The sequence below is a fragment of the Ammospiza nelsoni genome, chromosome 7 (assembly GCF_027579445.1).
Source record: "Ammospiza nelsoni isolate bAmmNel1 chromosome 7, bAmmNel1.pri, whole genome shotgun sequence".
NCBI lineage: Eukaryota > Metazoa > Chordata > Aves > Passeriformes > Passerellidae > Ammospiza > Ammospiza nelsoni.
In genome coordinates this window covers 17447963-17462198 of record NC_080639.1, presented here as the reverse complement: position 1 = coordinate 17462198, position 14236 = coordinate 17447963, and the positions used below count along the sequence as shown (strand labels likewise).

Below are 14236 nucleotides of genomic sequence, written 5' to 3'. Positions count from 1 at the left end.
ATTCTTCTTGATATGAGGATAAAGTGAGGTCTAGTAAAAAAATATGTACTTTGTTGATATAGCTGGAAATCAAAATACATGAGAGCAGGAATAAAGCTTATATTAGATAGGTGCCATAGGGTTATTATTTAATGTACTATATGTATCTGGAAACTGAGAAAGAGCAGAGTGGAAAACGTATTTCACAGAGTACACTCATGAGTGGAATGATTAATAGATCCAACAGGATTTTGAGGGTTTCATTGAAGAATCAGAACCTAAACCTAAAATGTGTACTGATGTCAGTTTTTACAGGAAGGGATTGATAAAACTGTTTCGTGATCTAATCAAATAACAAAGTACCAAGTTCAACCACTGATGACAGTGGTTCTACAACTCATCTGTTGATACTAATTCTTAGTAATATGACTTTTTAAGTTATCTTCTGCTCTTTATCATGCCTTGGAAGAAACATTTTATATTTTTGCCCCATTTTTCATATTTGAATAATTACATTGGGCTGCAGTGTGAAATTCTTGCTTAACGCATTGGATCAATCTAATGAAATTAATTCGATTTAATGTACTAACCAGTGCTTGATACATTAAACAGTGGTTAATGACAAAATGTAGTTCTGCATGTCTTTCTGTTGCTTTACAGTTGAAAATTGTGTTCTTGGCCTGATTTTCACATGAATGCATGTAAATGGTAACATTAAAGTAAAATATGCAATACTCTTGCACATGCATCACTTACATAGCAGTAGTAGCCATACAGTGCATAAGTAGCATACAGGTAACTGCTCAGTACATGGTACGTGTATATATAACTTAGAAAGTCTTGCATGTACTTTTTTTTTTATTACTGTACCTGAAAAGTAAAGGAGAAAGGGAAAGATAATAAACTAAATTCTTTGCTCCATCTTACTAAGCTGTATATCTCTGCATTTATTTATGGTCCATGTATTTTAAATGCATATCAGGCAAAGTTTTGATTTTATTTTGTTGTCATTGTTTATTTGTTTAGTTAAAAAAAATAGAAAGACTGTATGCTTCTTCCCTCTTCATAATTGCCAGTACAGTGAGTTTCAACTGAAAATTTACAAGCAGTTTTGAAAAACTTCAGTGGTATATCTGATAATATTATATCCTATTTCTGGATCTGTGGAGGAACTTACATACTTCGAATGTTGGTATTGCAACAATAGACTCATCTACAATTACTCTCAAATGTCCAAATATAAAGGACATGTCTCATGGCTCAGTTTTCCAGTAATCTTCTAAGCATTAGGAAATCATCCATTTTTTGTAAACGTTAGAATTTAAATTCATTAGCTGTTAGCTGTGTGTTTAGGCCTTCTTTTTTCTATCTCAGTGAAAAAATTCAAGAGAAATCTGCATCAGCAGTGTTAGGATTTAGGAGAGTGAGAAGTTACAAGTTCACTCTTGCCATATTCTTCACATTGTGAACTAAGTATTTTCAGAAAAAAATTTTGTTTTGCTTCAAAAGAGTCAAGAGTTTGGTTATAGCTTATACAACAATTCTTCTCTATTTCTCGCTGTAGGTCCCTTTCAGTGCTACGATGTCACCCGTTCGATTGCATTCATCCAACCCCAACCTCTGTGCAGACATTGAGTTTCAGGCTCCCCCAAGCCATGTGGCAGACTCTCTGGAGTGCTCTACTGAGTACATGAAGCTTCAAGAAGAATTCTGCTTGATGGCACAAAAAGGTAGCTGGAGATGCCAAGCCTTCCCTGTAGTGTGCTTCTCTGTTGTGTTTCTTTATTGCCCTCACTTAGTTGTGGTCAGGGCTTTCCTTTGCATTGGATGATGCTGTGTAAGAGTTTTTAGCTGTTCAGGTGGCTTACACAAAGGCAATTTATATTAACCTTCTTATATTTTCCATGCATGTCATAAATGTAGAGAAGGGTAAACTCTGAAATTGTTTTCCAAGTCTTCTGAACTGCTTTCTCCATTCTGTAAATGTGACTGAATTTGCAAACATTTTTTTTCCTCAACAAAATGTATTATTTCTTCCCAAAGATGATTCAGAATGTAACTTCTGCACATAATCCCGTGAAATCATTTTTGTGCAATGTTTTCTATGTCAATGGAATCAATGGGAAAAGAGCTTATTACAGGGATGTTCTTTTGAATTGTGATTTTGTTGCCTGTAAGTGAACGGTCCTACAAACTAAAAAATACCATTTTAAGAAGGTTTTCTTATAAGTTTGCTGTTATATAACAAGCATAGAAAAAAATGTGAGACTGACATCTTAAAAAATTCTAAACCTGTTTAAAGACCAAGCAATCCTCTTTATTAGTACAATATTCAGTCCAGCTGAACTGATGTTTCTGTTACTCTGAAAAGTACAAATAAAAATCAGAAAGAAAATAAGACACATTGGACACAGTTTTTCCAAATGTGCACCTTTCCATATGTTCAGCACCAAGAATATGCTCAGATGAGATATGTGTGAGCATACAGTACGCACATTGCAATCGCAAGCTGTAAGTGTTTGTACTTAATTTGGCATGGATTACTTGAAGTTCAGGCCCTTGTTTCAAATGTCCATTACTGTGGGATGGAAGTCTCACTTTGTGTTTATTGCTGAAATATTGTAAGAGATGTCAATGTGATTTCTGTAGCCAAGAAAACACCTGTTTTATTTTTTTTCTTTTTGCTTAGTGCATTCTCTTTTGAAGTCTGCGTTTAACAGCATAGCTATAGAGAAGGAGAAGCTTAAACAGATTGTTTCAGAGCAGGATCTTACAGGCCACAATGCTCAAATAGCTCACCTCAGACAGTCCCTTTCTCAGGTATGTTCTTGATTTGATCTCAAGCATATCTATCTTGCCCAGTGCACTATTTCTTTTGGCCATTTCCTTTCACCTCAAAGGAGCCAAGAAAGAGCCAAGAAAAACCCAAGTTCTCAGCCAGAACTATGGCATACTCTGTTATGATGTAAATCTAACCTCACTGCATGTGGAGGTGAAGAATATAATTTGTGTAAGCACGTATCTGTTGTGGTTTTCCAAAGTAAAGAAAAAGGATTTTTATACAAATGCTAAATGTCTTTCTTGGAGCTGTTCCAGCACAGCCAAGGAAATAGTGCTGTTTTTGTAATTAAGTTTTAAATTTTGACTGTATATTGTCAAGTTTGTTTTATATGTCCGTGTCTCTAAATGCAAAAGGAGTCCTGGGTTGCAATATAGTCATGGGTAATTTGGATTTCCAGATACAGACTTCTTAACTCTCCGGCATTTCTCCCACTTAAGCTAAAGGAAAAAATATAATTTGCTTTAGTGGGGGAGAAGAAATTAGCAAAAATAAGTCCTCAGGTTGCAAAATAAATAAATTTTTGAAAAATAACAATTTTTCAAAATTCATTGTCAAGGAAGCATAAAAGCATTTGCTGGATTGGTGTGGAGGACTGCATCTGCAAGAAGTATGAGCAGATGTTTAAAGACAAACCTTTCTATAGATACATATCATGTTATGCAGACTGATTTCTGTGCATTGTGATTAAATAGGGTTAGGAGCAAGAGATAAGGGTGGCTATTTCTGGTTATTGACACAAATTTATCTAAGACCTGTGGATATTCATTAGCAATTTGCATGAAATAGGGAATCATGTTTTCTTCTTGGTCCTGGCCTCCAAGGTTAGTTTGAAAGTCACTGTCACACATTAGTTCACAGCCTCAGTGGAGAGGAAGTGGAAAATAGACTGTGACTGGGTTTGTCCAGTCTCGTGACCAGGGCCGAGCTGTTGAAGAAGCTACTGTCAGGTTGCTGTTAGTCATTACCATCCCTCTCTGAGGGATGGCCACTAGGAACATGCTCAGACCATTTCAGAACAAAGCAAAATTGGGTAATTTAAACTGTTCAGTGACAGAATAAATTTACCCATTTTCCTTTGGTCTTTCTTTGTTTTAGTACATTCATGCAATCTATTCCTCAATCTGCAGTAGGGGGAGACAGAAGAAGGTTCTTACTCCATTTTAATTATCCTTTTCTACTGAAACAAAATGTCTCTCTGTTCTGCTTTTCTGTAAGCCTCAGTGTTGGGGCTATATTAAAGTTAAGTCAGCCATGTTCTAGATATGTAGCATATTACACTTCTGGATTTCAGAATCTCACCCACTAGTCTTTCCAACCAACAGATAATGCATATTTGTGCACCCAAATTTATAATCTAGGTTGGACTTTAAAATAGAAAAATTAGCAGATCGCAGACACCAGTTGAATTCTGTTGGTATTTGTGATACTGCAGTGGATCATCAGTTTGAAATAAGTACAAGGGTAAACCTGTAAAACTGATCTGGGTGGGTAGACAATGATACTAGCAATTATGTTGGTTTTACTGGAAAGGAAGCAATTTCTGTTTGCAGCCTCTCAGTGCTGATAACCTTGACTCAGGAGAGGCTGTGTAGTTGTAAACCCACAGTTGCCTCTTTGGGCATTTTGTGGGTGGTTCCCATGTATTGTTCTGCAGTTTCACTCTTTGTTGCTGCATTCACTCCCCATTTCCATAATGTACATAACCCACCAGTACACCTGCCAAAGAGCTCTCTGAAAAACTGAGGTGGAATGCCAGTGTTACATTGTGGGAGAACATCTGTCCCCCTCTCTCCTGAAAAACAGTGAAGGCAAAGTAACCAAAGATGAAATCATGTTGGAGAGGATCTCAAAATAGGTATCTCCCTATAAATGAAGGAAAGGAGGTTCTGTGATTTTTTTTTTTTAGGAAATTACTGGAAAGTAAGTTTTTTTCTTCTTCTTTTGTTTTTTTTTCTTTTTTTTTAAATGCTTACATTTTAATTTTAAATGAAATGTGCAATTTTTATTTTAAGGCTCTCAACCAGAATGCTGAACTAAGGAGTCGCTTGAACAGAATACATTCAGAATCTGTTATTTGTGATCAGGTTGTCAGTGTAAATATTATCCCTAGTCCTGATGAGGTAAGACTTTGGCCTTTAATGGATTTAGAGTACAAACAAACCTTGCTAATTCTCACTAAATAGCTGAAACGCACCTGAAAAATTAATGAATTTTTCACATTGGCGAATGTTCAATCATAGAAAAAGTCAGGCCGTATTTCCTTAACTACAATAAAACTTCAGTCTTTTGTTTTCCGTACGTCAGACATGAAAGATCTCAGCTTGGTCTTTTTAGAGGAACAGAGCAGGACTCCAGTTTTGGAATATTAATTGTTGGCTGTGGGAATTAGTGAGGTTTTACTGTATTTGAATGTATCACACAGTAGCTAACCAATTCTGTACCTTAGTTTCTTGCCAAATCAACAGAACAATTAATTATTTAATGACCTGATTTTGCAAGTGTCTAAAGGGCCTCATGTTTAGAATCTTTAGTGGTACTGTTAAAATCAAAAGGTTTAGTCCATGAACCAAGCACTGCACTAATATTTTTGCAACATCTAGTTTTTCTTGTTTTGCTTTCCTTAGTCAACAGATTAAGAAACATTTGTATAAATTACAGTGAGCTTCCCTTGTGACAAATCTGAATTTGTGGACTGTAATATATTACAATTAGTATGGTCACTTTGGCAACCATTCTGCTTGCATTTTACAAAAATGTTTTTGATTTGTCATTTCCACTCTTTTTTTCCTATGCATATGCCATTTCAATTAACATAGTCTTGTCTCCTAGTTATTTCTTCCAACAAGCAAGAAAGGTGAAATTGTTTATTTGCTTTCTGAAAATGTCTAAACAATTTTTCCAAGAATCCAGCATGTTGGAGGCTAGCAACAGAACATAGAAGTGAAGTGGTGCCACAGCACAGCAATCTACAGTGAAGTTCTGTGCAATGACCTTCTCTTCTGTTCTGTATTTTTGTTGGTTAGCTGTTCCTTTTTCACTTGTTCATCATTGTCTTGGTAGAAGTAAGCCTGACAGAGGAAGTTTTTCAAACTGTCCAGATCTCTCATTCACTTATCTTGCTTGTTTTATATATATCTCTATAGTCTTGCAGCACATAGTTAATGCCTGTGTGAGGGTCTTTTTCAGGCAGGAGCATATGTATTTTTCCAAGTCCCCCTAGTTTATGTGAAACCTCAAAATTTTGGTCACTTCCTGTAATGATTACAGTAAAATGAGACTCGGTTTTCAATATGAGTCATCAAGCATCACAATCCGTCTACAATCTTATAAATCCTAATGGAAAAAGAATGGTGTTTGACCTCTTCGCTTGTTTATGCTTTTTTGGGATGTTTTGTTAGTGCTTTTTGAGGTAAATGTATGGAATAATTCTGCAGAATTAAGATGTCAACAAAACCGTATGCAGGAATTCTGGAATAAGATTAACTGGGATTGTGTTGCAATCTAGAGAGTTAACTGTGTTTAAAAGGGCTTCAGTAGTTTCATCTGTATTATCTCCCAGGGACAACATGCTGTATGAATTAAGGGATTAAGTCCAAGACCTGTTTCCCTCCACAGCAAGAGATCCTGTGGTAAAATGGTACAGGGAGAGCATCTTAATGTTTTTCTTAATGTGATAGCCTGCAGGGTAACATTGAAATCTGGTGTCCCACCCACCCACTCTAGCAGGCAGAGGGTATATTTCACTCTTTAAGCCTGCTGCACTACTGACATCAACATAGCACAATTTTGAATCCTTGACTCTGGTGTTACATTTCTTTATAATAAACCATAGAGAGTTCATTTCTTTTAGTAGTATTAGGTCAGTGTTAATGGCATAATGCAAATGAGATTAGGAGTATAAAAATAGAATAAAAGTCCATAAAAATACATGTTATAGCTATCCTCCTAAATATTCAAACATTTCAAATATTGTTACTAAACTGGTTCACAAGATCATTTATTTGGAAAGTAACTTAAAACTCCCAGACCTTATAAATCTTTATAATTAAATTTTAGTTGTATCAAAGCTAGCTTCAGTGATGTTATTTGTTATTACTAGAGGTAATTTAATCTGAAGTTAATGACTGAATTTGTCTGACACAATCCAGCTATTGTCCACAAAATCAGTTCTCTGCATAGAGAAGTAGATCTGCAATTTCATGCTGCTAAAATTTGGTAGTAGATGCTGGGCAGGCCTCAAATGAAGACATGTATCTCACTGTTCAAAGTGCTCTTTACTTTTTCATCCTCAGACTCATTTGTTAGGTACACACAAAAAGTCCTACTAAAATGCTGTCTTTACTCTCTGTGCTTGTATTTGGTGTATAAATCTTACTCAGGTGATTTACCCCTTTTACGTGTGTTTCTTTAATACAAGAAAGAATGCTTTTTCTTTTCTGTGCTTTATTTACAGACAGGTGAACAAATTCATGTCAGTTTGCCACTGTCTCAGCAAGTTTCTAATGAAAGCAGGCTCTCTATGTCTGAATCTGTTTCAGAGTTCTTTGATGCACAGGAGGTGCTTCTATCTGCCAGCTCGTCAGAAAACGAGGTAGGCTGTGACAGTGTGTGGCAGCTGTGCTACTGGACACAGTTAGGTAGTGCTACCACTAGTGATTTTTTTTTTATTTTTAGTAATGCTAGTTAGAATAAAATGTGTAAAGTGTAGATAAACAAAACTGAGAACACATAAAGTGGTGCAGGAGTTCCCTGAAGTGTAAAAGTGAGTTGGAACTTAGTTGTGTCAGTAACTTAAGTTTAGCACATGTCCTTTCTAGGCTATGGCAGTTCCACTGAAGGATGACAGACAGTTACAGCTGGCTGTGCAGTCAATGAAATTTAGATTTTCAAATATTCTTTATAAAAATAATCTTCTACTACATATGTATATAAAATTATGCTCTGTAATGAAATAGACAAAAAAGTAATATTTCTTGAAAAAACAGTTTTGTAAAAAAAAATTAAAATATTCTTAATGCTGATGAGATTCTTGTTTTGCAAAATGATAGATCAATATTTACATAATTTGTTTGCTGAAACGTAAGTCACGTTTTATTGTTTGGTTCTTTATAAACAGCACAAATCTGACTATCTCTTCTCACCTCCCATGCCTAGTGCATTATGTTATCAATTTCTTTTCATCCTTGATCTTACTTGAACCACCTTTTGCAGATCTCACGTCTGTATTTGGATAATAAGGAATTCAGAAACGTGAGGACAACGTAGCATTTTTCTTGACCCTTTTAGTGCATTGGCACTATGGAGAGATTGAAACATTCAGTTCACTTAGCTAATAGTTTTAATTTGATAAAGATTTTTTTTTAATATTTGTGTTTCATTTAATTATTTTTGTCTGTTTTATCAGTATATTTTATATGTATTTGAGTTAATGGATATTTTATTTATGTTTTAGGCTTCTGATGATGAATCTTATATCAGTGATGTGAGTGACAATATATCTGAGGACAACACCAGTGTTGCAGACAACATTTCTCGGCAAAGTATACTGTGTTTCAAACTTTGAGAAATTACCTTGGTTATATTCATGTACCAGAATTACTGCATGTCAAAAAAAGTCCAACTCAGCTGAAAACAATGAAGTTGGGCTTGCTTGTTCTGGCAGTTATTTGGTTGAATGGAGAGCTCTGTTTTTCTTAGTCTGGTACTTTCTTATGACAATATTTTCTTCCCTTCCCAGTTCTTAATGGTGAGCTGACAGGAGGCGCGTTCAGAAACGGACGGAGGACTTGTCTCCCAGCTCCCAGCCCTGACACCAGTAACATCAATCTGTGGAATATTTTGAGAAATAACATTGGCAAAGATCTTTCCAAAGTATCCATGCCAGTTGAGCTAAATGAACCTCTGAATACCTTGCAACATCTTTGTGAAGAGCTGGAATACAGTGAACTCTTGGACAAGGCTGCTGAAACAGATGATCCTTATGAGCGCATGGTAATACATTTAGTGTAGCACTTCTTCTGGCTGTGTTAAAAAGGGAGCTGTTGAGTGGGGTCTATGCAGGGTCCTGTCTTTCTCCTCCTGGTCACAGACAACAGACCTCCCTGCTGGGTCACAAAAGGGTTGTGAACAAGTACAGGTGGTAGATTTGATCTGAGCAAGGCTGCGGGATGTTTTTTTTACCTCAAACCAAGTCCTGCAGTTGTAACTCATTTATTTACAATTGATCTCATGCTCTATGACTGTAGATATGGGCATTGGCAGTTGCTAATTCTGCAGCATCCTTTCCTAGCTTTCAGTGGTCAAATCCAGCACCCTTCAAGAGTTAATCAAGTCTGTGGCTGCATTATGATCAATATAGGTGTGAATAAGATGTCCTCCCAGGCAATTTCTGAGAGAGAAGTTTCAAAACACCAGAACAAAGTTGGCCTGGGTAGCCTGACTTCAGCCCCCTTGTAAATCTGTCATCCAGCATGCTGTGCTCAGCTCTCAGGGTGCTTTGATCTGTCATGTCTCCTTTTCCTCAGGAGATACAGGGAAAGGCTGGTAGGGAAAGTTAGCAGTGTTGTTGCTGGAGATGTCTGCTGTTTCTTGCCATGTTTTGGCAGCACTGTGGATAACTGGGAGGAGAGAGGTTGCCTTTGGCTGTCACACAATCACACACAAGTCCCTGTACTACTTTGTTCACAAGGCCTGCAGGAGAGTGAGGAGTCCTAAACACTGAAGAAATTGAAGCTATCTTGAGAAAGGGAGTTAAATTATTCATCCTCACATTCTGTTTTCTTACAAGACTCAGGAGGTGCTCATAGTGGGCCTCTTCCAACTCAGAGTATTCTGTGATTCTGTCCCTCACAAGAGGAGGGAGATTCTGTAAGGAGTAATGAGTAAAGCAGACTGATTGCTGCCTTTGTTGAAAAGTCTGGAAGGTCAGTATTGAAGTAGTAGGGAGAATTTCAGAAGAAGAAGCCATGGTGCAACTGAAAGCTTCCTTGGAAATGTGGATTCAATCCCCTTCTCTGCTACAGATGTCTACTGCAGTACTTAGGAGTAAGTACTTAGGAGTAAGCCAAATCTTTAAACAGCAGCCATAAAAACGCAAACTGCACATCTGACCTGAAGCATATGGGACTGCTTGGAAAAGAGCTGAATACCCAAAGCTTGTGGCAGGAATGCTCTATGTTACTGCTTGTTCACTGTGCTCTGAAAGAGCAGGACTTGGCTATCTTCGATAACCATCCAAAAGTAGTGGAAACCTTTTTTTTCCACACTGCTCTCTATATCACAAGGATAGTAAACGCCTTTGTTTCTCTGCAGAGTTAACAGAGTTAACTTATAGTTAACTATAGTTATATAGTTAACTTATGGTCTTATAGTTAAATTGCAAAGAAAGTTGAAATTAATCTGAAAACAGTTTTAGAGGAATGAAGGTTTTTACTGTTGAAGAAAAGCTTGTGAGAACAGTGTTAATTTTGTTGATGCTGCATTTCTGAATAATACAACATGAAAAGAGAATGGAGCACCCGTTACACAGTTGGACAAAAAAAAAGCACATAAAACCTCAAATGAGGGTTGTGTCCTCATTAGCAGGAGGAGGGGGCACCTAGTTAAGATTTGCCCCATTGGTAGCATATTGCCAATAGCTGACTCATTTTTGTGGTGTTTTCTGAAGTTTTGTTTGGACTTCTGACTGGCTGATGTGATTTTTTTTTGAACTCTGAAAATGAGACCTTGTAAACTAAATAATCATGGCATGCCACTTCACTTACTACTTCCAGTCAGGCCTGGCTTAGAGATTATTAAATTGTGGTTGGACATATAGACAAGGGGGCTGGCTGTTAAGGCTGCATAGGTGTGGAAGATTTGGAGATATCTCTGGGTTAAGAACATGCTAAGTGGGAGCTGTTTATGTTTGGCACTGAATAAAATAGTTCCCATAGTAAAACGGCATGTGATATTGTAATCAGAATTTATTACATAATATTTATTCACAGGAAGCAGGACTAGAGTTGGGTGTGTTTCAGGTCACAAATGTTAAGCCTGGTCAAAGGCAGAAAAACTGTGTCATGTGTAGGTTGTCATTTTAAGGGACTGTTGAAAGACTGATTGAGGCCATGAAGAAAAATAAATTATATCAACAGAAGAAATAAAGTTTATACTGGTTCTGGCTGGGATGCATGGTGTCGCTTTCAGGTATGCTTCATTATTCCAGTTGTCACTCTGAGCAGAATGAGCTGTGTGGTACCACACAGTGATGGCACATACACAAGAGTGTCTGCCTGTTCTCATATTCTGATCTGTATTTTTACAGGTTCTCATAGCTGCCTTTGCAGCATCAGGCTATGCCTCTACGTACTTTAGAGCAGGAAGCAAGCCATTTAACCCAGTGCTTGGTGAAACTTATGAATGTATTAGAGAAGACAAAGGATTTCGATTTTTCTCAGAGCAGGTAAACCTTGTTTTTAGATAGACACTCCTGTTTAGATTTATCTTTTTTGCTCTTCATTTTATATATAATCCCATTTCTCTTTCTACTTAGAATGGTTTGCTTTCTTAGAAGTAAATAAATATTGTTAATATGAATGGACTTAATTAAGGGCTAGAAGGAATGCATCTTTATAGTAATACATCTTTATAGTAACTGTTTTAAGTACAATCACTTAAGTTGTATCTGTTTTCATAGCAACATGAGCTATTTAGTATTTTCATATTGCAATAACAATTGTACTGTCTTAGGAATGAAAATTAAATGTTTTTGACTCAACCAAATTGTGTTTCAGGTTAGCCACCATCCTCCCATTTCGGCCTGTCACTGTGAATCGAAAAACTTTGTGTTTTGGCAAGGTATACTTTTTATATCAAAAGCATAACTCCTTTTTATTGTCAAATGAAAACTTGTAAAAGCTGAGCTTTGCATTTGGAACTTACTCAGAATTTCTATACTTATTATTTTGAAGTGACATATTATAAACTGATGATCTGATTTATTTTACTCCAAATTCTCATTAAGAGTGAGCTAACATATTACAGCTTCCTCTGTCACTTGCAGCCTGTTTGTACTCTCCCATTTAAAAGGTTTTTACCAATAAAATTACTATTTCTTACAAACACAAGCAGTTATTTTTACAGTTGAAAAAATTACTCTTTCTTTCCTTGTACCTACTGGTGTATGCCTTTAATTTGTATTGAATGTTTGCACAAGACATTTGACAATCATGCAGCACAGACACAGTTCTTAATTAAACTTACATTTATTTTTTCTGACCTAATGTAATTTTCTAGTATTTTTTTCTTTAGTATTTTCATGGCAAATTCATACTATCTACTGCCCTGTTTTGAATTGGGTAGTGCAGCACAGATGGTCTGGTGCCACACAGATCAGTGCAAGGGGGAGACCTTGGTCATTTCAGTTTTCTAAGTATTTCACTGTTATATTCAGATATCAGGTGGAAAAACAAATTCTGGGGGAAATCAATGGAAATTCTGCCTGTTGGAACCTTGAATGTGACTCTTCCAAAGTAAGCTACTCTCCTCTTGTTTTCAACCTTTGGTGCACTCCAGTCTGGGCTGCCTTGTGCATGGGGTTGGGGTAAGCAGACATGATGTGGATTGTACTGGTGAGGGTTTGTGCCCAGCTTTAATCTTTCCTTAGTGTTCATCTGGGGCTACTGGAATGTTTTTGAGCCTGAAGATCCATTTTTGGTTTTGGAGGAAGAATATGCACTCTAGAAAGTGATGGAGAGAGAGAGATAGAAATGTTCTGGGAGAGGGAACACATGTTTTATGTGTACAGCAGTGATGAGCTGTTCAGAACAAGGCTGCAGTGCAGGACTGCCAGCAGCTGGTGTTGTCCTAAGGCTCTCAGTGTCTTGTTGTTCCCTCAGAACAACGAGATCATGAAAGGTCTTTTTTCAAAATGTGGATAAATCGATGTATATTCTCCATAATTTGTATGGAGATTTTGGCAGAGTAGTGAGAAGCAGTAGCTTCACCACCAGTGAGATTAGTTGCAGCTTGTGAATCCTAAGATTATGCCAGGAGTGGATACTTTAAACATGTCTTCTGGTTTTGTGGTGGTGTTCTTGCTCCTGGTACATTGCAGCCAGCCTTTCTTTCTGCCTCTACCAATATAGCATCACTTCACCTCTTTATCCATCTCATAAAATTGAAGGAAATGCACTCTGGAGCAGCTTTGTCTTCTGTCTTCATGCCTTCCCCTAAACTCTGAAGGAGAATGTGCTTTGCATAATATAATCCTCTGGTTTTATTCTATTGTTTGATGTTAGAGATGCTCTGACTGGATAGTTGTTACAAAGGCAAAGGGAGGGATGATGTGCCAGTGTGCTCCTGGCTTTCTACTTCCTTTCCTTGATCTCCTGTCCAAATTTCCCACATTTGTAGTGTGGTTTTCATATTTATTTTGTTCTGTTTGTGATTCAATAGCATTTTCTGCTTGTAGTCTCAATTCAGCCTTATGTTGATCTTTGTGTCACTGTCCTGCCCCTATAGGAGTTGTGGCCAAAGCACTTCATGCCCTGAGGACAGTGAACATGCCATGCAGGGCTTCAGTGGCTCATAATGTGTTTATTTGTGGTTTATAGCACCTTTCTGTAGTTCTGGAGCTTAGGTGAGCTTCTCTAAGGAGGATTAGTGATGTAACCAGATACAGGACTTTGTCATCTGTGTGGGTGTTTTTGGGAAATGTGGTTTGTTTTTACAATAAAGGAGGAATGTTTTACTTTTTTGTCAGCAATGTTCATGATGAATAGATATTACCAACTACTTCTTAATCTGTTCTTAGGTATGGAGATTACTATGTCTGGAACAAAGTCACTACTTGCATACATAATATTCTTAGTGGAAGGAGATGGATAGAGCACTACGGAGAGATAACTATCAGAAACACAAAAAGCAGTGTTTGTATTTGTAAACTCACTTTTGTCAAGGTAACATATGGGTGTTAATATATATCTTATATTCATATAACTGTAATTTAAGGGTACATCAGGCTGTTTCTTCACTATTCCTGAAGTCCATATTCCACATTTTATCTTTTATTCCTTTTATCAGTATTCATAAAATGTAAATTCTCAAATGAGAATAATAGTCTTACTATGTCTATTAGTAAGACTCTGCTCCTCTGAACATTTGATATCAGTGTGTTCCATTGCTGTATAGCTGTGTGCTGTACTGTTGCTGGTTTTTGATTAAAAATTAAATGTCAACATTTTTTATAGTAACACAATGAAAACACAAAGTCGCTGTACACTGCCATGCCATTTTGCTTCTCCTTCTACTAGAATTTTTCAGTCAATATTTTCTCTCTTTACATTATGTATTGCTGCCTTGGTTCATAGTATTGTAATATCCAGGCAAGGATCATATATAAAAATAGAAGTTTATATAGCTATCTTACTAGCA

At 36.8% G+C, this 14236-nt stretch overlaps 1 protein-coding gene across 6 annotated transcripts in view; it reads left to right on the top strand.

The window, feature by feature from the left end:
- OSBPL6 (oxysterol binding protein like 6) overlaps nt 1–14236 on the top strand; it is a 96220-nt gene that overhangs the window by 68002 nt on the left and 13982 nt on the right. For 4 of the 6 annotated variants that reach the window (XM_059475477.1, XM_059475475.1, XM_059475474.1 and 1 more), the window contains 10 exons: nt 1544–1709; nt 2669–2799; nt 4834–4941; nt 7275–7412; nt 8274–8361; nt 8559–8812; nt 11127–11264; nt 11596–11659; nt 12255–12333; nt 13617–13761. In XM_059475477.1, coding sequence (XP_059331460.1) covers nt 1544–1709; nt 2669–2799; nt 4834–4941; nt 7275–7412; nt 8274–8361; nt 8559–8812; nt 11127–11264; nt 11596–11659; nt 12255–12333; nt 13617–13761 — 1311 coding nt within the window. The remainder of the gene's footprint in view (nt 1–1543; nt 1710–2668; nt 2800–4833; nt 4942–7274; nt 7413–8273; nt 8362–8558; nt 8813–11126; nt 11265–11595; nt 11660–12254; nt 12334–13616; nt 13762–14236) is intronic. The other 2 variants (XM_059475478.1, XM_059475476.1) reach the window with 1 other exon arrangement.